General features: G+C 42.6%; 1 protein-coding gene across 3 annotated transcripts in view; it reads right to left on the bottom strand.

Moving 5' to 3' along the window:
- Positions 1-21,859, bottom strand: part of DPYSL2 (dihydropyrimidinase like 2) — a 377,715-nt gene that overhangs the window by 48,094 nt on the left and 307,762 nt on the right. For all 3 annotated transcript variants that reach the window (XM_069214158.1, XM_069214159.1, XM_069214161.1), the window contains 2 exons: positions 2,421-2,541; positions 1,079-1,235 (listed from right to left, as the gene is read on the bottom strand). In XM_069214158.1, the coding sequence (XP_069070259.1) occupies positions 1,079-1,235; positions 2,421-2,541 (278 nt within the window). The remainder of the gene's footprint in view (positions 1-1,078; positions 1,236-2,420; positions 2,542-21,859) is intronic.

Genomic DNA, 21,859 nt, shown 5'->3' with positions numbered 1-21,859 from the left:
TTTGACCATTACTGTGGAACATGACCATTTCATCACAACTGCAGACCTTTTTGGAGACAATAGGAAAGACAAACCGGAATCATTCTACAAAGCGAGATACAAAATGGCAGAGGTCAGGGGACCATACATTGGTGAACCAAACAGTTAAATGGGGAGACCACAGAGAGCAAACTCTTTTTTTCCACAAATATCTATGTACCTCTTGGGTTTTGTTCCCTCACACTACCTGAGCTTATAAAGCTACACTGTCCCACAGGCCCTTTTTCGATTCAGACTTCCTACTGCTGTATCTGTCTAAAGCAAATAAAGTATGGATGCAGAAAAGACACTTCATAGTACTCTATAAAAAAATTAAAACAATTTGGAAGATAATTGTTTATTTTGAATGAAAGACTAACATCAAAGGATGGAGAAACTGAGAGGAAGAATTAACGTTGCAACTAATTGTGGTTTTTAATAAAGTAGTACGGTTTAGACAAATTGTTTTCAAAACACCTCTCGAGTTATTTCAATTGCTGCTGTTTGGAGATCCAAAAATGTTACAGCACTGTTAGAATGTAAATGTAGGGACGCTCACTATTAAAAGTGTTCAACTACAGACTGCAACAGTTACATTGCATACAGTTACCTCTGTCGGTTCTTCATATATGTCACAATATTCAACAAATGCTTGGTGGCTTGCAGGTTATCTGTACTGGCAAAAAGAACCAGCAAAACTTTATATCAGGCTAGTAAAAAAAAAGTAAAAGGCTTATGATTTCAGCCAATCTGTGAGGCAGCAGCCCGAAAGCACTCTTCGGAGAACATTAAACTGGTGACAGATGATACAACAAACAGACAGCCATCGTCTACTGGCACCATAAGAATGGAACACTGCTTTTCCGAAGAAAGCATCGTCATTACTGCAAATAACAGGATGCCCCAGTCACCACCACAGAGAAAAGACAGCATATATAAAGCAGCATAGGTCAGGCCTTCTGTGTGATTGTAACAAGAGTTAGGTGTGACGGGCGAGAGAAAGACAATTTAAAGGATCAAATTTTGCAACACATGGCACACTTACAACTGTACTACTCACCAGGACAGCAAGGAGTTGAGGAAGTCTGGTGTGGTAGGGTCAGGGCTGAGCGGGGGAGAGGTAACAAAGGCAGCTGCCTTGGCCCAGTTTTTGCTCCAATAATGAGTTCCATCTGTACCCAGACTGGCTGTGATGGGCTCACCATATACGACTGTACCTAAAGAGGAGTAAAAGGCAAACACAGCCTGAAGGGAACAGCATGCATAGACAAAAACACAACACAGAAAGGCGTTTACTCTTTAGTAAACGTTTGTAGCAAAAACTTTAACTGGCGGTCATGTAAGGCAAGAATTATGAGTCAACAGGCAATACATAGGTTACAAAAAATCAACTCAGTAATTGGACCTTTAAGCACTATGGCTAATTTGCCCAAAGAACAGGGAGATTTCAAACTACTCAAATGCTCTTGACAATTGATTACTTTTATTGGTTTGTGGTCACCCACTTTTCTGGCAAGGTTATCCCTCAAACACTAGACAGTTCTGCAACAGCAAAGTTTGTACTTCAGTAATAAAATATTAATGCAAATGCAAGACAACTGCTGACAAGAAAAAAAAGCAGAATTTCACTTCCTGTAACAAATATGAAAAACATTATTTCTGCAATATTGGCATCATTCTAACATTTCAAATCAAAACTTTGACACTTTGGGTGCACTGCTAAATTCATGTGGTGCTATCCAGAAAGCATCTGCAAATTTTATATAGAATGTTGAAAACATGTTCAACATCTTGAAAATGTCTCCTGCAATAGGGGTATTGCCTCCAAATTTGGTGTGGACGGAATTAGGCCATTTACAAATTCAAACAGGCACAGTTCAGTCAAAAAAGATTTGCATAACCCAACCTCTATAAACGGTTTGTTAATTTATGCTCTTTCCATCTAGTATGTTAGTAAATTACCAGTAAAACCTTCGGTAAGGGTTGGCTGGAAAAACCGTGATGATCTATGTGTTCGGAGTTTCACTATAATAAAGCAATTCTCAAGTTTTCCTTAGTAGGTTTTGCCCAGTAACAACTGGTGAAATCTGCACAGTGAAAAGAGGTTGGAAAAAGGAAAATCTATTGTAGTAGGGAAGTCAGATACCCAAGTTATCCCTCAGTGAAACCTCTGGAAGTGATTTTGCCCCAGATTAAGGCAAGGATCAGGATCGTATTTACCCTTTGATGAAATGACCAGCTCATACACCAAGCCACCTTGTAAAGAATGCTTAAGTGTAATAGTGAAGGCAGACCCCCAGTTAATAAAACACTTTAGTGAAATGAGAGGGGTCTGGGAACAGCACTTGCGTTAATCAAGTCTATTTAAATTCAAGTAAACAGTAAATAGGGGATGAACTTACCCTTTTTCCTGGCCTGAGCGATAACATCAGCTGCACTCTTGCTCATCACCTTGGTGATGTAGAGAGGACAGTTTGTTTGATTGGCAACAGTGATGGCTCGATTCACTGCTTCAGCCTCCACCTTAAAAAAGAACACATTTATTAAGCCTGATGCGATAAAGCTCTAATATTGATAGCCCCCACCCCATAACTGAACAGCCACCTTGTACTAAATTGATAGGGGTTACTACCAAACCCAAGAGCAACCATTTTCATCAAATTCAGTAGGACAAATGATGAGTGGTATGGTGTGATACCATAATATTATTGTCAGAATATCAGTGTAAATATTGTTTTCTAAATATAATTTACAGATGGTGGTCCTCATAGGAAGTCGTCACCCAATTGGACAAAACTTTTATTTATGTTTGCAGGACACAATATTTAGGTCAGCCAATATTTCTATATATATGATATTCTAACATAGAACCAAGTGGATTAGAACCCTTGGTCGCACTGGTCCCAGACAATCTTGCATCCACCATTCAACACATTCAGCAATCTTACTGACAGCAGTTCGTCAATGATACACCTTATATCTTCTCCAAAGTACTGTTATGCCACGTGGGAAGCTGCTACTCATGGAAAACACAGGGACACTACCATATCCAAGTCACATTGGTTCTTATAAAAGTCCTATAGCAGACACTGCATATCCTACTAAGAAGGGCTTGAAGTAACTAACATGCAGGTAGGTTTGCTTAGACCAGATTTTTACAAGTTCAATGCTTCTTTGAAACATAAGAAAGGATCAAAAAGCTTGATTTTTGGCTCCAGCTCATGTGGCAAGGGATGAGAGTTTTACTTTCAAACCAGCACTTGGTGAACTAATAACTGGGGCAAATGTCTTAACTGTAGGTATTATACCAGTCATGCTCAAAGATGAATTTGTACTAAATAAAGCAAATCCACATCTGCTACCACGTCCAAGAACCCACAGATAATAGACGCAGACAGAAATGGAAACAGGTTCAGTAGAAGACAGTATTCAGAGTAGGAAAAGTTTTCAGTCACCTTCCAATACTCTTAACAGTTTCGGATTGGTCAAGCTGCAATGTTTTGGAAGTTCAGCAGCACTGCAGGGCAGTACCTGCGGGAAAGCTCACCCCAATCAACTGAGGGGTAGGAGGAGAGAAACAAATTAAACACTCTCCATTCTCGATCAACACTACACTCACAGGAATTTCACTGGTCAGCCACACACCATGCGGTTGCAGACAACAATATGAAATCCATTGCCTAAAGAGTGCAGAGCACTGGTCTGAAGCTGCCCATGTCAGAATGTAGCTTGTGTACAACACAAAATGCTTATAATAATCAGCATTAAGTTCAGCTAACACAACCAGCTAAGTATATGGTTGCAAGCAGGGTCACAAATCTATTACCGAAAGAGATCATCGATATAACAAATTTAAGTTGAATTTCAGCAGTGTTAATGCTCACACTTAAGCAACAAATTGAATACGTTTCATATGATTAAAATGAATTTAAAAAGCGATGTATAATCAATGTGATTAATATAGCTAAAGATGCTTACAGTACAATGATTTTGCCCATATCGTAGGATAGAAATTGTTGAAGGGGAATTGGAAAACATTCAGTTTCACAAGGAAACAAATCATTCAACATTCTATTAAGGAGCAGTGTCTGGATTGTGAACTGGAGGTCTAACCAGGCACTGTGCAATAAGTTATATTGAAACTCTCATAATGAGAGAATCCTATCTGGATACCAACTTCAATGTGAAAGACATATTTTCAATGTGCTTCACACACCAATTATTTGAATCCATACAGGGTGCCCAAATCACAGTGGGTGTAAGCTAAATTTCTCTCAGTATACTACTGTTGATTTTGCAGATCTGAAAAGGGGCTCATGGTGATTTTTATTGATTTATGTAAATGAGAGTTACATATAGAGCATGAGTTACAAAAACTAACTAGGGTGTGTAGTCCCACACTGGTCACAAGCCTTACCAGTCTTCATCACTGCACTCTGGCAAATGCAGTTCATGGTAATCCATAACTCATAGTGTTTGTTGTGGTTGCTTGAGTCAAATGTCACACGCAAGATGTTTTCAACACTAACACTACAACAACAAAAACTGTGAATTACAGACAATCTTGAACTGCATTTACCATCATACACCTGTTAATGATAGGCCATTCACTGATAGGCTAGCTACCGCTATACAAAAACTTCCCTAACAAAGCCATTTCATTTGAGCTTTTGTAAAGACCATTACAAACGCTACAAAAATTTTCGTTGTAGATTTAACAGCTCAAGGTCTAAGCTCATTCTACACGTTCTAGGAAAATATTGTTGCAATACACAATATAAATCAAATTTCCAATTTCATAGTATTTTTCAATTAAAATGTATCTTTGCAAACTTGCTGTTTTGGTCATTTTATATTATGTCCCTTTAAAAAATGTTTAAAGTAGATCAAAATTATATATTCATCTCGAAACTACCAAAACCTGTGAGTGCACTTTATATGCACAGGTGTTGAACGTCCAAACTAATTATTCCTTTGTGAGTGCAACATTTTATTAGAATCAGGACTGGCTTGAAATACACCCCTAGCACCTTGGGCGTTGCTGCTTCAATTGTTGCTCTTAGGAGGGTGGCATCCATCTATTCCAGATTGCATCTCACATTTTCTGACATTCATGTAGGGTTTTTAATTAAATACAAAACACTACATTTCTTTACAAACAGGTAGTTGTCTTAAAGCGTGGATCTTACTCATATCATCTGAAGTGAGTAACCATTGAGCTTTGGAGACATTGCTTTTCTTCACAGTAAATGCAACTAAAAGAGCAGGGATAAAAGTAGGAAAAAAGTAACAGCTACAGCAGAAACTGATGAAGTGTCAAGTATCAAGAGTACCAAGAAAATCCAATAAATTATCCAAAACAAATAATCAAGCATATAAAACAAAACTGCTCACCCATAAGTTTCTTTTGCACTTGGGGTGTTCCATTGCCTTCATGTACTTGGTTAAACGCAGACGAAGGACAGGGTGTAGAATGACCACAGCATCACCTTTTTGGGCTCGTCAGGGTTTTCAGGTCTGAACTCTTACATTCTATCCCTTGCACAAGCCACCACCATTGCTTACCATGCGATCTCACTTAATACCATCTCTACGATCTAACATCTGTGCACATGCTCACAAAGCAAACTAGGAACATCATCCATGCCCTTACGAAACCTAAAACCCTATCAGCATTCCACTCTCCACAGCCAACAACAAATACACTGAGCACATACTTCACTTCCTTCTTGTCATTGCGCCATCACTACTCTAGTAGAGTATGCAGAAGCCATAGATGACCTCTTCACTTCCAATAATCACAGTGACGTTTTTATTACAGGTTAGGCTTAGCCCAAGAATCTCGCACATCTTTGATTTGGGGTTGTGCAAAACTACAGCATCTGTCACACTGACAAAACAAACCACCCAGGAAGGGGCTATGGCATCACTCACTGAATGACAGTCTTGTACACTACCACAGAAATCATGTATTTGAATTCAACTCCTTTCAATTTCCACTGACCAACAGAGACTGACCTTTTCCCCCTTATCTATCAACTTTCCAGCTCGTAACAAATTTTCAACATTGTGATGTCACACCTCATCACTAAATCTTCACCAGCTAAGTAAACCTTTTGCTCTGCGATTTCAATCTTCTAAGTGCCATGTTAAACAAAATCATGAAGGATATGCATTAAACAAAAACAAAAAGGATACTGTCAATCTGCTGACATGACACAGTCCATTATGCTTCCGATCGATACCAAGTGGTACAGCCTGGACCTAAACCACACAACCATGAAAAAACTTGCCACTCACCCCACTACATCAAATGGGATGATTAGGCATCCTGTGTAATTTACCGATTAATCACTATTGGTAGAGGATGTGTGAATCAAAATCAAATTAAGAGGATGTGTCAGTCATTCTAGAACTTCGTGCTGAAGCACTCATTATAGCCAGATGTCTATGGCCATCACATCTCACCCCATCAGACGAGGAATCTGAGCTCCAAGACTTCAAGCGCACTCACCGGACACAGAAGACGACGATATCCCAATTAAACCTTGCTCCCTAAACTCTTCAGACAACAATACTAGAGCTCACAGACTACAAGTGTGCTATCAGACTGCAAGAAAAGAAATTCAGACCAAGTGAAGAAATCTAAAAGCTCTCTGCATGAAATGCTTACATTTTATGACAGAAGCTAAGGCTACCTACAAAAAAGATATGACCAATGAAGCTTCCGACAGAAGGGCACTCTTTACAGTAATGGATCACTGCAGAAATCGTCTACTTGCCTACACCAGGGAGAAATGCACAGCCATGAACAGTTTACTTCTTTCAAAACAAGATCTACCAACGCACTAATAGGACATCCTAAGCAGACCCCTACCACAGCAATCCCATGTAGCAATGATAGAAAGGGCTATGATCCTAGAAGATCATGTCACATGAAAATGTTATCAGTGTTAGATTACAATAGTTATCTAATGGAATATAAATAGGGAGGTTGAGGGACTGCTTCATGTTCATCCATTAGTATAATGTCCAGCTCCTAGAGACACCTCATTCTTTCTTAAAGGTCATTAATGGCAAAACCATTTGAACCTATGGCATCTTTTGATAAAGCCTTTCTATCAATCCAGAAAGTATTTCCGTGGCTATTACATCAGCCTGGTAGCATTACTGACTTACAAGTTTTTTTCTATTTAAGATTCTTACATTATCATATAAAAACAAGGACGCCTTTTGAAGATTCTCTTGTTTAATTCATAAAGTTGTAGAAACAAATCACCTACATCAGCAACTTTGTAGTCCTGTCTTACAACCTCAGTATATTCTACTTCATATGAGAGTCTACATTATGTTTCTGATGCCATGGCCCTTGCGTTTGAGTTAGAAAGGATGGAGTCCTTCAGAAAAAAAATCATTCACTTGATTAGTTAGCCTTGGAGCTAACCTCCCAATAATAAGACCTCAAAAGCAAATATTACCACAAAGCTAGTCATTTTTATTTTATATTCTTACAAACTCCATTCTGGAAATTATTTGGGCACAATTCAAAAGAGGTAAGGCTACAAACATGCCATTTTAGAGGCACGCCACAAGCGCTAATATATTCAGGGAAGTTGATTGAACAACTGCTCATACAGTAAGCTGAAATTTATCTCCCATCCATTTCTTTGAGATGCAATCTCTCCTTTGTCAGGTAATTGTGTGCAACTCTTTCAAACACACCCCAAATGTGCATTTAATATCTCTATCTAATACAGTTAATATCTGTGAAATTTGCCCCAACCAAAATGGGAAGGGATGAGAGCAGAATGGAAGATAAATGATACGTTACCTTCATGGCAATTTAGTTTCTCATAGTCCTTGTTCTCCCTCCATCTTAAAAAGCATTCAAAGCTTTTTAAAGGCATAAGCCTAGTCTCCTCTTTGCTTGAAGTAGAACTTTGAGCAACAGAAGTGGTAGTTGAAAGGTAGAGTAAGACAGGGAGATAAGGACCTGCACGTTTGTCGTAGTTTGGACTCTTGTTCTAGGCAAGACTGCTGGTTAAAGGATGACAGCACTTTTGTTTGTAGGTGACTACGTCTCTCCTACAGCAAGTCGCAACTGTTGTCCCAACCTTACCGGCTCACTAGCAGCACCTCACCAGAAACACAATAATAAAAGGTGATTTGTGGCAGCCTTCACGCATGGACTCGAGAGTAAGACATCTCAGGAAGTGTCTCAGGGAGTGTTGTGGTTAAACGGAGATTACCCCTTTCTCACAGATGTATTATGTCTCGTACAAACACAGGCAATGACAAAGATGCAGTAAAGTTTCAATAGTTTTTATTCAACATAACTGCAATTTGCGATAAGTTGCATAGGCTGCAATGATTAGGATAATGAATACTGCAAGCAACAGAATTGTGAAGACGAGAGTCATTATTACAAAGACCTGCACCATCTTGCAATGCATGAAAAAGACATACGGAATGTGATATGCCCTAATACCCTAATGTAAAAGGCCGAACCTCCTACCTAAAGGAGAGCTGGGTTTGTTAAACCTAATCTGCCAATGCCATGTCCACGAAAGGAGCCCCCAACCCTTGGTACCTTGGAATGAGGTCTCAATCTCAGACTCCGTAGGGACACGAAGACTGGGTCAGCGTCAAGACGACTTGCAGCATCGATATGAGCGATGGTGGCAATGCCCTCTGGTCAGAATCCCTCTGATTATCTGTCTAAAGTGCGATATATTTATACAGATCTTCAAAGACCCCTGACGTAGGTGTGTTCCCAAACAATAGATAACATGCTTGGGACGGCAATTTTCCCTTGAAAGTATAGAGAGGGAAAAACCCTAAGTGTGAAGGCCTACTGTTTGTTTGTCTTTGGTGCTAGATCTTGACGCCTTGGCGCAGTGACACTGATAATGTAACCCATAACAAGTGGCCTAACTCTAAACAAGGCAGCCATCTTAGAAGAAATAAATAATTAAATGTGCTAAGACAGAGCAAGCTAAGTAGGTTAAAAGTCACTAGGTGACGGGGGCACGAGTCTGCAAGCTAATGGCTAAGCTAACTCCTGTTATCCCATTAAAACGAAGTAGGATTCACTACACGTTGATGTACGGAGGAGTATGATAGGCTATGAATATAGTTTAAAATGGTGTCTTTTTAGAACCATTTACCTGCCAGGAAGGCAAAAAGCAGGTCTGGTCATCATGAAGGTAGATTACTGGTTTCAGAAAATTCCATACCAAACATTAAATTCATCCATTAAATGTGAACTTCTCAGACGTTATGGATCTTGGACTTATACAACTGACAGCCAACAATTGAGAGCATACTTTGGGAATAGTTTCTGAAAATGTATCAAGGGACAGTACTAATCAGTACATTCTGAGATGGGCATAACTTCAGGGCAAAAGACAACAATAAAAACGATGTTCTTGTGAGCGGAATCGGGTGGCAATCTCTGTGATTCGCCACACCACAAAACATTTTGCTACAATTAACTTGTTTGCATACGACAGTACAAAAACCTCCTCGCACTGTCGTTGGTAAAAACATAGTAAAAAAGGATATCTATAGCTGATCGTGAATATGACATACATAGGTATTAACATTATTATTCATGTCTGTGTCTAGTCGCCAAATGAGGCAATTCAACAAAGCAATATCCATAGGTCAATCGATCAATAGCACACATACCTCAATCCATCTATTGGGATTGCCCTGATATTTATACATGTGTGCAAGACAAAACTGTGTGCATTTCGCAAAGACTGAAATAAGGACAGCAGCAGAGTAATCCTGCACCCTATATGTTACTGAGGAGGTGATTTTTAAATAACATATTGTCAGGTGGTGGACTAGAAATACTGATGAACCAGAACACTTGAGAAATTATCCTTTATCACATCAGTCACAGCAATGTTGCTGAATCAAAATCCCTGCAAAATGTTTATTACAGGGCACTGCCAAGGGCTATATAGCTTGGAAAATGGTCTACTGGTCTGATCTCTGGGTGAGGGGTGCATTACGAGTCAAATATCTCAGATGTAAGTGACATCCAGGGGTAAATATGCCACAGAATCTCTAGTCATGACTACACTGTAACATTGCCTGCTTTACATGAAGCAGAGATCATTTCATATTTATAAGGTACAAATTACCCTCGAAACCCACAAGCAGCTGGACGAGAATAGATTTTCGGAGTTATTACTATAGATACATTGTAAACATTACTTCACATCACCTGTAACATAGTTACTTATTTTAGACAACAATATCTGCAACTTCAATACCATGTGTGAAAACTCTCACAAAATATTAGGATGACATCAAAGTTTGAAGGACGGCATTCAAAGAAACCAAGTACTAAACATGAAACAAGCCATCATCACAAATGCACAAGATTTGCTCCTTTCAGGTGCAACCACAATTTAGTCCCTTTTCCTGGACAAAAGCTACAGGTCAAAGTGATGTAGATTTATTATTCAAAAGGATTTCATACCAGTTTGGAAATATTACTTGAAAAACTGCGAAATAAATTATATTTTTGCTAAATTTGTATAAGAATGTATTAACAATCTCCATCACCATACACATCCAGATTAAAGTGAGTTACACACACAAAAACATTGCTTGATAAGCTGGCTAGTCTGAGAACTGGTCCCCGAGTGACATCTCTTGGTATTTTATTAGAGAATTTAGACATTTCAACACGCAGATTGTGTGCTAACAAATGGAAACAATCATTAAGAGGTCTCATGCTATCTGAGAATATACATAAGAAATGCAAAAGATAAAATCATAAAAGCCATACTTCACTCTAGGAAACTAGTAAAATATGAACCATCTTAACTCTGCATGTGTACATTCTTTCAGAGGTTTCTGCACCATTTCCCACTGGACGTTGTGGTCTTGCTCCACCACATGAACTGTTGGGTATTCAGGTATGGACCAATCACTCCCAAAGTAATATTATCAACCAACAATTCTCAGCATCAACTGCATTTACGGATGGGATCCCTCTGGGTGGGATTGCCAGATCACTACCTCTTGTTCTTCTAATATGCTTTGGCCCAATGACTTTTCAACTTATGATTGCAACTTACATTTTTAAAATGTTTCCCTATGATACGAAGATCAATTTTCTATTCCACTGTGTCTCTAGAGTCTGGCATATTGTTCACTGCTTTACATTGAAATTGGTCTTGTACAAATCAAGTTAAATCCTTCATCCCTGGCATTTGTTGGTACTACTTTAAAAAAGTCTATACAACTGATTAAGTGGGACAAACCCCTCAGTACTCCCAAAACCATGACTAAAGCATCTACATTAGGATCTATTGGAAACTGGATTATTGGTAAGGGCAGGTACGTACCTACACTTAGCAATAGGCCACAAACTGCTACTAGGTCAAGTCAAGGTCTCAAAGTAATCCTGGCTCAACCTTTGGAAACTTGGCCACAAGCAGTTAGGCTTACCTTAGGAGACAGGTGTGTAATGTATTAAATATCAACAAAACAGTAAATAATAGATTATATTTTTATCTTTAAAATGACACCACCATGACCAAAATCCAGTAAAGATATGAATTTTTAAAGATTGGTTTCTAGGCGCTAGAAAATTTTAAACAGGCCAATCTGCAAACCTGATCGTACTCGATCGGGGCAAAGTCAAAATTTGAGGCCAATCGCGATGGAGCCCTGCTCGACTTAAATGAGCATGAGGCCTCAGTCAAAGTTTTACCTTCACAGTTAGACACGTTTTTGAAGATTTCTCACCAACTGGGACGAAGGCACAAGTTGAGGCCGACCTCGCTGGAGGCCTCTTCGGATAAGAGTCACAGGAGGCCTCTATCAAGTGTTCTATGTTTGGACTTAGAAGCTTTGTCGGGATGGAAATCTTTGTCAAAAATTGAAGCCAACCTTGATGGAGCCCTCCTCGGATACACTGAGTGGGAAGTCTCTATCAAACTTTTACCTTCAGATTTAGAAACTTTCTGGAGCTTTTCTTCCCTGACATCGGACTGCCCTCCCCAGCAAGTTAATTTCGATGCAACGTCGATTGCTTTTTGAAGAGCCCCTGGTGAAATCTGGGAAGTTTGGGGCTCCAGAACTTTTTAGCATGCCAAACCTGCAAAGTCAGGCCAGGTTGCAGTAGACGTTGACCAGCTTGACTCATGGCGTCAGGTCAGTCCACGTAATGAGCTTTTTTCCAAAGTTGCTCCAAATTTCTTGAACAATTCCCAGAAGTACTTTTAAGGTTATTTAGGTGTCCACAACTCACCCCAGGGTTCCAGAGGCCTTGAGGTGCTCCTTGGGGGATAGGACTACAATTCCAGAATGCACCTGGTTCAAATCCAAACATGACCACAGGGCAATTGTTTGCAGGGCTTGATGCAGGGGACTGTGGTCAGCTCCTTTCTACCTGCAGCTTACATGGAGTCCCTTCTTGAGGTTTCAAAAGTAAGGCAAAGTCATTTTCTCGATGAAGCCCAAAGTGTGCAGCTACTGCAGTCCTTCTGAGTGCAGTGTCCAGGTGCAGGCTAGGCATCCACCAGGGCAGTCCTTCTTCTGGTCTTTTTCCAGTAGGGATGAGAAGTGTGGGGCAGCTCTGCCATACTTATCCTCGCTCCTGGGGTGGCAAGCAGGGGGGTGCTCCTGTCCAATCACATGCAGATCATCACCCTCTTGAGAGATCACTTCCTGGGAAGTGTGGCAAAAATCAATCCCAGGTAGCAACATTCCTCCAAAATCCAGGATGGCAAAAAAAACAATCTTGGAGTTTAGATATGGCTGAGTCCACCCACTGGTGTGGCTACGTTTCTCCAAACATACTCTTTAACAGCCATCTCTTAATCTAATCAGGGGGCACTTGGTTGTCTGGGGTTGCAAGAAATGGGGGAGGTACAGTTGCTGTCCCAAATGTCCTTCCCTCGTTTGAAGTCCAGTTTGGCTGCTCCACCCCCAGACTGTTCTACCACCTGCTGAGGGAGTTCTCCCTCTACAAGATGCTTCCTTTGTTTCAGTCAAGGCCACTTCACATGTCATCAAGGCAGGCCAGATGTTGACCAATCAAGGAAGGGCACTACAGGGCTGAAGTTGGTAACTTTTAGCAAGAGTTCTAAAACTCTTTCCCCTGTCCAAGCTATATTAAATTCAACAGTGGCAATGTATGATTATAACTTTTAAATTGATACTAAACTTGCTATATTTAGCTCTTTCCTATGGCAAATAAGACTTTATTAATTTAAAATAAAGGCTCTCCATGTTAGCCAATAGAGCCTATTCACTACAATGGGGAAAACCAAATTTGGCTATTTTTCCCTCACCAGGGCTTATAAAACACCTTTTATAAAGCCCCTGCTTTTAATTACACTGCACACAGCCCTGGTGTGGGTGGAGGGGAAACTTAAGGCATACCTTAGGAGTGACTTATATGTAAATATAAGGTAGCTTAGGAATTTGTAAGTAATTTTAATTCCAAAGTCGAATTTGGGGTTAACTTTAACTTAAAAGCAGCCAGCAAGGCAGGCTTGCTTTTAAAATGACACTGGGCACCACTGCAGTGCACCTATCGGTGTACTATCTATGCTGGGGTCTCTAAACCTACATGCCCTACTCTGTACTAGGGACTTAAAGGTAGGTTGGTAACACCAATTATAATTAACCTAATTTGCACATATACCATTTTAGTCAGAGCACAGGCCCTGCTTAGCAGTGCCCAGGGCACCGTCAGAGTCAGGAAAACACTAGTATGAGGGAAAAAAGGAGGCACAAAGTGCGGAGACTTCTGCAATCAGCCAAGTTTTCCGACAGGATCCAATCACCTGTTGCAAATGAAAAATTTATCCTTTACGCACTATGGTCTGAGCTACCCCAATATCCTATCCTTCCTGCTCTCTTTCTAGTCCTGTGCTCAAAACAAGCAACACATCCGAACTCTGATTAACATATAGAACCTATCACAACCCTAGCATTCTCTTCCTAGAAAGTTATTTAATCTATCCCTTGACAACAAAATGCTCTCAAAATACAGCAGCAAAAGGTTTCTTTCTGCATTATACTCACCCTATTGAGATGACCCACCCACCCAGTCAACATGCTTCCTGTAAATGTCCACACTATACATAGTGCAAAATGTAGTAGTCATCAGCACCTCTTTTCATATAGAATTGCCATTATATGAAAATATTAAATTCTATGGAATCCAAGCAAGGAACTTACTCGGTTGAGTAAATACTTAACTAATTGGAAATTCCTCATTGACCTTCAGTGAAAAAATAAAGTAGGAGGGAAGCACTGTGCCCCTATTGATTTCCAATATCTTGAAAATCCTACCCACTGTTTTGAAAATAAATGACTGGCACATAGGTCCAGAAACAATCCAAAAAGCACATGTTAGGAGAACCAGTAATTAATTTCTGCCACTCATAAGGCAAGTGCGTAGACACGCTAGGTTTTAAGCTATAACTATAAAACATTTTTTCTCTCATAGATTTAGGGTAGGTTGGCTTAATAATATTATGAAGTCTTTTGGGTAAGCTCATTGACATAATAGTCCACCTAAAAACAACTTATCAGGTCTTATTTGAGATAAAGGAAGCAGACTGAAGGCCTTTAACTGAATGTCAACACGTATGTAGTTTAACAGTTACATATGGAAAAAAGTCTATGTGAAATATAACATTTCACAGAGCAATGGCAGCATCAGAAAATGTAGTAGTTTTAAATCAGTTAAGTGATCTCTCTATTACTCAGACTGAATAATAGAGAGGTATGCCAAAAACAAGTGTATGTCAATACATTTATGTCTGAATAAGTGCGCAAAAAACACACAATCATTCCATGGACCCATAAATGAGGGAGGGCGTGCCTTTATTATGTTACAAATGTGGATGGGTTTACCAGTAGAACTAAAGTGTATGCAAGAGAGAAGACATGAATTAATAATTCCAGAAGGGTCAAAATTAGGCCTTCTGCAGTAAAGGAGCTAAACTTTGCAAAAAATAATTGTCCTTATGTAATACTGTGTTGATTTTAGTGACTATGAAGTTATGTCTGCAACCTTTTATGACTTATCCAAATCTATGCACTACAAAGTGAAATCGACCACCTAATTTCGCTTGAGGGTAGGACTGGAATTAATACTTGTTCCAGATTTATGAGAAGGCTTCCTTTACAGAAAAAAATGAACTGCATCAAAACTGTGTTAGCGATAAAGTACAAATTCAAAACTATAAAATTACTATAGCACTGTTTAAAGAACGTACAGGTAGCCAGCAGAGAATATATGGACGAATGGTGTTTAAAAATGTCAGCTTGGCCTATTCAAATGTCAGCCGCAACAACTAGAACAAACAAGCATTTGCAATGCAACGGGTCTCGCATTACATTGAGTTAGAGCTATTAGCGTTGTAAACTCCTAACCGGACTTTTCTTGCCACATTAAATGAAGAAAAAAATCAAAACGAGCGCAATGCGAAATAAAGAGAAAAAAAATAGTCCAGAAACCATACGGAAAACATGGAGCCTCGTATGTTTCCAGTAGCTTACCGGTGCTCTCGAGGAGGGCTAATGACCAGAAAAGGCATGACGCATGCATGCCTTTCACGAAAGAAAACAAGCGGATTTTAAAAGGCAAGCCCACGAACCAATGAAAGTGACTGACGTAACATGGGCATGGGTAAAATCCCCCTAAGAGAGATTAAAAGAGGGATGGAGTGTGTTGGACCTGGCTTTTTGACAGGGTCATCCCCAAACTTTTTGCCTTCCTCCTTCTCTTTTTCTGACCTCATTTTTTGCTGGTTTTTAGACTCTGCGCACTTTACCACTGCTAACCAGTGCTAAAGTGCATATGCTCTCTCTCTGTAAACATGGTAACTTTGGATCATACCTGATTGAACTATTTAATCTATTTATAAGTCCCCAGTCATGTGCACTCCAGGTGCCGAGGGCATATAGATTAAATGCTACTAGTGGACCTGCAGCACGGATTGTGCCACCCACTTAAGTAGCCCCTTTTCCTTGTCTCAGGCCTACCATTGCTAGGCCTGTGTGTGCAGTTTCACTACCACCTCGACTTGGCATTTAAAAGTACTTGCCAAGCCTAGAACTCCCCTTTTTCTGCATATAAGTCACCCTTAATGTGTGCCCTGGGTATCCCCTAGAGCAGGGTGCTGTGTAGGTAAAAGACAGGACATGTACCTGTGTAGTTATATGTCCTGGTAGTGTAAAACTCCTAAATTCGTTTTTGCACTACTGGGAGACCTGCTCCCTTCATAGGCTAACATTGGGGCTGCCCTCATACACTGTTGAAGTGGCAGCTGCTGATCTGAAAGGAGCAGGGAGGTCATATTTAGTATGGCCAGAATGGTAATACAAAATCCTACTGACTGGTGAAGTCGGATTTAATATTACTATTCTAGAAATGCCACTTTTAGAAAGTGAGCATTTCTTTGCATTTAAATCCTTCTGTGCCTTACAATCCACGTCTGGCTAGGTTTAGTTGACAGCTCCTTGTGCATTCACTCAGACACACCCCAAACACAGGGTACTCAGCCTCACTTGCATACATCTGCATTTTGAATGGGTCTTCCTGGGCTGGGAGGGTGGAGGGCCTGCCCTCACACAAAGGACTGCCACACCCCCTACTGGGACCCTGGCAGACAGGATTGAACTGAAAGGGGACCTGGTGCACTTCTTAGCCACTCTTTGAAGTCTCCCCCACTTCAAAGGCACATTTGGGTATAAAACAGGGCCTCTGCCCTACCTCATCAGACACTTGCTGGAGAAGAAATCTGAACCAGAAACTACATCCTGCCAAGAAGAACTGCCTGGCTGCTCAAAGGACTCACCTGTCTGCTTTCTCCAAAGGACTGCTGTCTTGCTGTTGCCCTGCTGCCTTGCTGAACTCTTGTCTGGCTGTGAAAGTGCTCTCCAAGGGCTTGGATAGAGCTTGCCTCCTGTTCCTTGAAGTCTCAGGACCAAAAAGACTTCTTCCTTTCACGTGGACGCTCCGTGCGCCGAAAATTTCGACGCACAGCTTGTTTCGCGGCGAGAAAAACGCCGCACACCGACGCTGAACAACGCGACGCCCTCGGGACGATCGAGACTTCGACGCACAACCTCGCAAGGACAAAGCCGCCCGACTTCCAAGGAGAAATCGACGCGACGCCTACCGTGAGTGCGAAACTTTGCCGCACGGCCTCGCAAGGACAACGCCGCCCGACTTCCAAGGAGAAATCGACGCGACGCCTGCCGTGAGACCAAAATTTCGACGCACGGCCTCGCAAGGACAACGCCGCCCGACTTCCAAGGAGAAATCGACGCGACGTCTACCGTGAGATCGAAACTTCGACGCGCAGCCCCGCAGAACGACGCGCAGCCGGAAAATAAGCAGGAGAATCCACGCACAGACCCGGGACATCTGGTAATCCCCGCGATCCACAAAAAGAGACTGTCTGCGCGCCGGAAAACGACGCCCGACTTCCCCGCGTGGAAAAGACCGACGCAAGTCTGTGTGTGCTGAGGAGAAATCGACGCACACACCCCTTTTTCCACGCATCTCTTCTCCTGTGGCCCTCTGAGGAGATTTTCCACCAGAAACCAGGTACTTTGTGCTTGAAAGACACTGTATTGCATTCTAAAGACTTAAGACACTCTATATCACTTCCCTGTGATATTTCTACAATTTTCCATTGCAACTTTATTCTTTTTGACCTACAATTATCCTGATAAATATTATATATTTTTCTAAACACTGTGTGGTGTATTTTTGTGGTGCTATATGGTGGTATTGTATGATTTATTGCACAAATACTTTACACATTGCCTTCTAAGTTAAGCCTGACTGCTCGTGCCAAGCTACCAGAGGGTGGGCACAGGATAATCTTGGATAGTGTGTGACTTACCCTGACTAGAGTGAGGGCTTTTGCTTGGACAGGAAGTAACCTGACTGCCAACCAAAAACCCCATTTCTAACATTGGTGATCAGCGGTGAGGATAGGACTTGTATTTGTGCAGTGACATACAGTAGCTAAGTATTTCACTACATACCCACAATTGAAGGTCAACTTGGTGTTTATATCTTTTTGAAAATCCGTTTTTTTTCCTGACAATTTTCAAAAACTAAATCCTCACTCAACATGTCTCTGACTGGGTCTCAGACAGGGGACTTTGACCTAGTCCAGTTGGATACATACACGGTCAAACAACTAAGAGGATTCTGCAGGGCATTAAGGGTACCCACCCAAGGGGCCTCCAGAAAGGAGGACTTTCAAGTGGCGCTGAGGGCCTGGGCAGAAGCCCATTTAGAGGATGATGAGGAAGAGGAGCCAGAAAATGGCCCCTCAGAAGGATTTTCACTATCTATGGATGGTGTTACCACTGCAATTGTGCACCCTTTCAGACCAGGGAGCAGTGTCTCCATGCAAAGCCTGACCGCAGAGGAAAGGAGAGAGGAAAGGGAGTTCCAATTGCAAATGGCAAAACTGAAAATTGAGGCACAACAGGAGGAGAGGAGGGCAGAAAGAGAAGCCAAACAAGCTGAGGCTGAAAGAGCAGCCAAACAGATTGAAGCTGAAAGAACAGCCAAACAAGCAGAAGCTGAAAGAGCGTTGGCTGAAAAGAAACTATTGTTGGCTCATGAACTGAGTCTCAAGGAGCTGGAGATCAAGGCAAGACAGTCTGAATCCAGCAATAATGGTGGCAGCATACAGACAGGACCTGCTGGAGAAAAGAAGGTTCGTATACCCAAAAATGTGGTGCCCAGTTTTGTGGTGGGAGATGACATAGATAAATGGTTAGCTGCTTATGAAGTTGCACTAAGGGCTCATGAGGTTCCTGAAGGGCAATGGGGGGTAGCTATGTGGGGTTATGTGCCGCCATTGGGGAGGGACACACTTCTCACATTGGATCCACCGGATCAAAACACATACCCACTCCAGAAAGCCACTTTACTTGCCAAGTTTGGGCTGACCCCTGAGGGATACCGTCAGAGGTTCAGGGACAGCACCAAACAAACCACACAAACATGGGTAGATTTCTTTGATTTCTCTAGTAAGGCACTGAATGGATGGGTGCGGGGCAACAAAGTAACTGATTATAAAGGTTTATATGACTTGATTCTGAGAGAGCATATGCTTAATACTACTTTTACAGAGTTGCGCCAGCACTTAGTGGATAGTAAGCTGACTGATCCCAGGAAGCTTGCTGAGGAGGCGGACCTCTGGGCAAGCACCAGAGTGTCCAAAAAGGTATCTGGGAGTGACCCCGAGAAGGGTAGTTCCGGTTCCCCCCAACAAAGTGAGGGGGAGGTTAGAGATGACCCAGACGAGTTCCCGAGTAAGGGGGGAAGAAAGGGTTCCCATACCCCCTCTGAGAAACAGGGTGGGGGTTCTGGTGGGCAGTGGCCCAAAGCATCCCATTCCCAACCCCGCTGCTTTGAGTGTTCCCAGATAGGACACAGGAAGGGGGACTCTGTCTGTCCAAAGAACTCACCCACTATTGGGACCTCTACAGGGGTGGCCAATGTGGCCTTAGGGGAATGTCATCCCCAGGGGCAGGTCGTAGATCATGCCTCCATCTCCTTCAGTTGGGAGGTGGACTCAGAGGGTAAACTGGTGATCCCTGAGGGTGGGAGTCGTCACTTCCACCAGGTGGGAGTGAATGGGATCCCAGTCACCGCTCTGAGAGACACGGGGGCTAGTCTTACCATGATTGTGGAGAGACTAGTGTCACCAGAGCAGTACACCGGACAGGTGTGTAGAGTGACTCCAGCCATTGGGGAAGATTTCTTCCGCCCCCTGGCCCGGGTGTCCCTAGAATGGGGTGGGGAGGTGACCCAGAGGCGGGTCATAGTTAGTCCCCAGCTGCCCATTGACTGCATTCTGGGGAATGAGTTTCCCTTAGTGTCAGGAGAGCTGAGAGGGCCGACCCCCAAGGGTGCCCTAACAGTTCAGATATCTGGCGGTACCACTCCCCAGAGGAGGGTATGGAAGCCCAGATGGGGAGGCACGGGGAAAAAGGACTCACCCCTGTCCTCTGTTCAGCCTCAGAGTATAGACCCGGGGCTGAGGGACCAGTATCAGGGACCCACCCCTGACCTGGTGAGAGTGGAGAAGGGGTGCCAGACCCCTGGGGTTACTACCCCCCATTCTGGGATGCTACAGGAATCCCTTGGGAGCTCCCTACCAGCCACCCAGCTGGAGGAGAAGCTCAGCCAACGGCCTCCCTCCGGGTCTCCACCTAGCAGTGGATGGTCAGGGGCCTGGCTCATGACACTGACAGCTGTCAGTGGCATCTATTGGTTTCTGTCCTTGTGGGCAGAGTTTTCCCTGGGTTGGGGACAGAAGTCAGACCCAAGGAATGGAATGGGCCACATCACGTTGTTGGCCATGGTGATACTGTCTGCATACTGGGATACATCTGTAAGCAAATTAAAGTTAGGAGCTGTACAGATGGGGTCCTCAGGTGATGAGAAGGGTTCCCCATGGGCCAGATCAGTGGCCCCAGAGAGTATAGACAAAGAAGCCTCACTGAGTTCGGAAAGGCGTAGAACTGGCGAGTGCCCCTGCAGTAGTGGGCCATTGTCCATGTTCTATCGCCTTAAGCAGGGAAGTCCATCAGAGTGTTGATTAGTCTACCCTGGCTTTAGGCTGGGAGGGGGTCATGTTGGACCTGGCTTTTTGACAGGGTCATCCCCAAACTTTTTGCCTTCCTCCTTCTCTTTTTCTGACCTCATTTTTTGCTGGTTTTTAGACTCTGCGCACTTTACCACTGCTAACCAGTGCTAAAGTGCATATGCTCTCTCTCTGTAAACATGGTAACTTTGGATCATACCTGATTGAACTATTTAATCTATTTATAAGTCCCCAGTCATGTGCACTCCAGGTGCCGAGGGCATATAGATTAAATGCTACTAGTGGACCTGCAGCACGGATTGTGCCACCCACTTAAGTAGCCCCTTTTCCTTGTCTCAGGCCTACCATTGCTAGGCCTGTGTGTGCAGTTTCACTACCACCTCGACTTGGCATTTAAAAGTACTTGCCAAGCCTAGAACTCCCCTTTTTCTGCATATAAGTCACCCTTAATGTGTGCCCTGGGTATCCCCTAGAGCAGGGTGCTGTGTAGGTAAAAGACAGGACATGTACCTGTGTAGTTATATGTCCTGGTAGTGTAAAACTCCTAAATTCGTTTTTGCACTACTGGGAGACCTGCTCCCTTCATAGGCTAACATTGGGGCTGCCCTCATACACTGTTGAAGTGGCAGCTGCTGATCTGAAAGGATCAGGGAGGTCATATTTAGTATGGCCAGAATGGTAATACAAAATCCTACTGACTGGTGAAGTCGGATTTAATATTACTATTCTAGAAATGCCACTTTTAGAAAGTGAGCATTTCTTTGCATTTAAATCCTTCTGTGCCTTACAATCCACGTCTGGCTAGGTTTAGTTGACAGCTCCTTGTGCATTCACTCAGACACACCCCAAACACAGGGTACTCAGCCTCACTTGCATACATCTGCATTTTGAATGGGTCTTCCTGGGCTGGGAGGGTGGAGGGCCTGCCCTCACACAAAGGACTGCCACACCCCCTACTGGGACCCTGGCAGACAGGATTGAACTGAAAGGGGACCTGGTGCACTTCTTAGCCACTCTTTGAAGTCTCCCCCACTTCAAAGGCACATTTGGGTATAAAACAGGGCCTCTGCCCTACCTCATCAGACACTTGCTGGAGAAGAAATCTGAACCAGAAACTACATCCTGCCAAGAAGAACTGCCTGGCTGCTCAAAGGACTCACCTGTCTGCTTTCTCCAAAGGACTGCTGTCTTGCTGTTGCCCTGCTGCC

This window comes from Pleurodeles waltl, chromosome 11 (genome assembly GCF_031143425.1).
Source record: "Pleurodeles waltl isolate 20211129_DDA chromosome 11, aPleWal1.hap1.20221129, whole genome shotgun sequence".
NCBI classification, from domain to species: domain Eukaryota; kingdom Metazoa; phylum Chordata; class Amphibia; order Caudata; family Salamandridae; genus Pleurodeles; species Pleurodeles waltl.
Note: the sequence above shows the minus strand (reverse complement) of the source record. Positions and strands in the feature narration are given on the sequence as shown.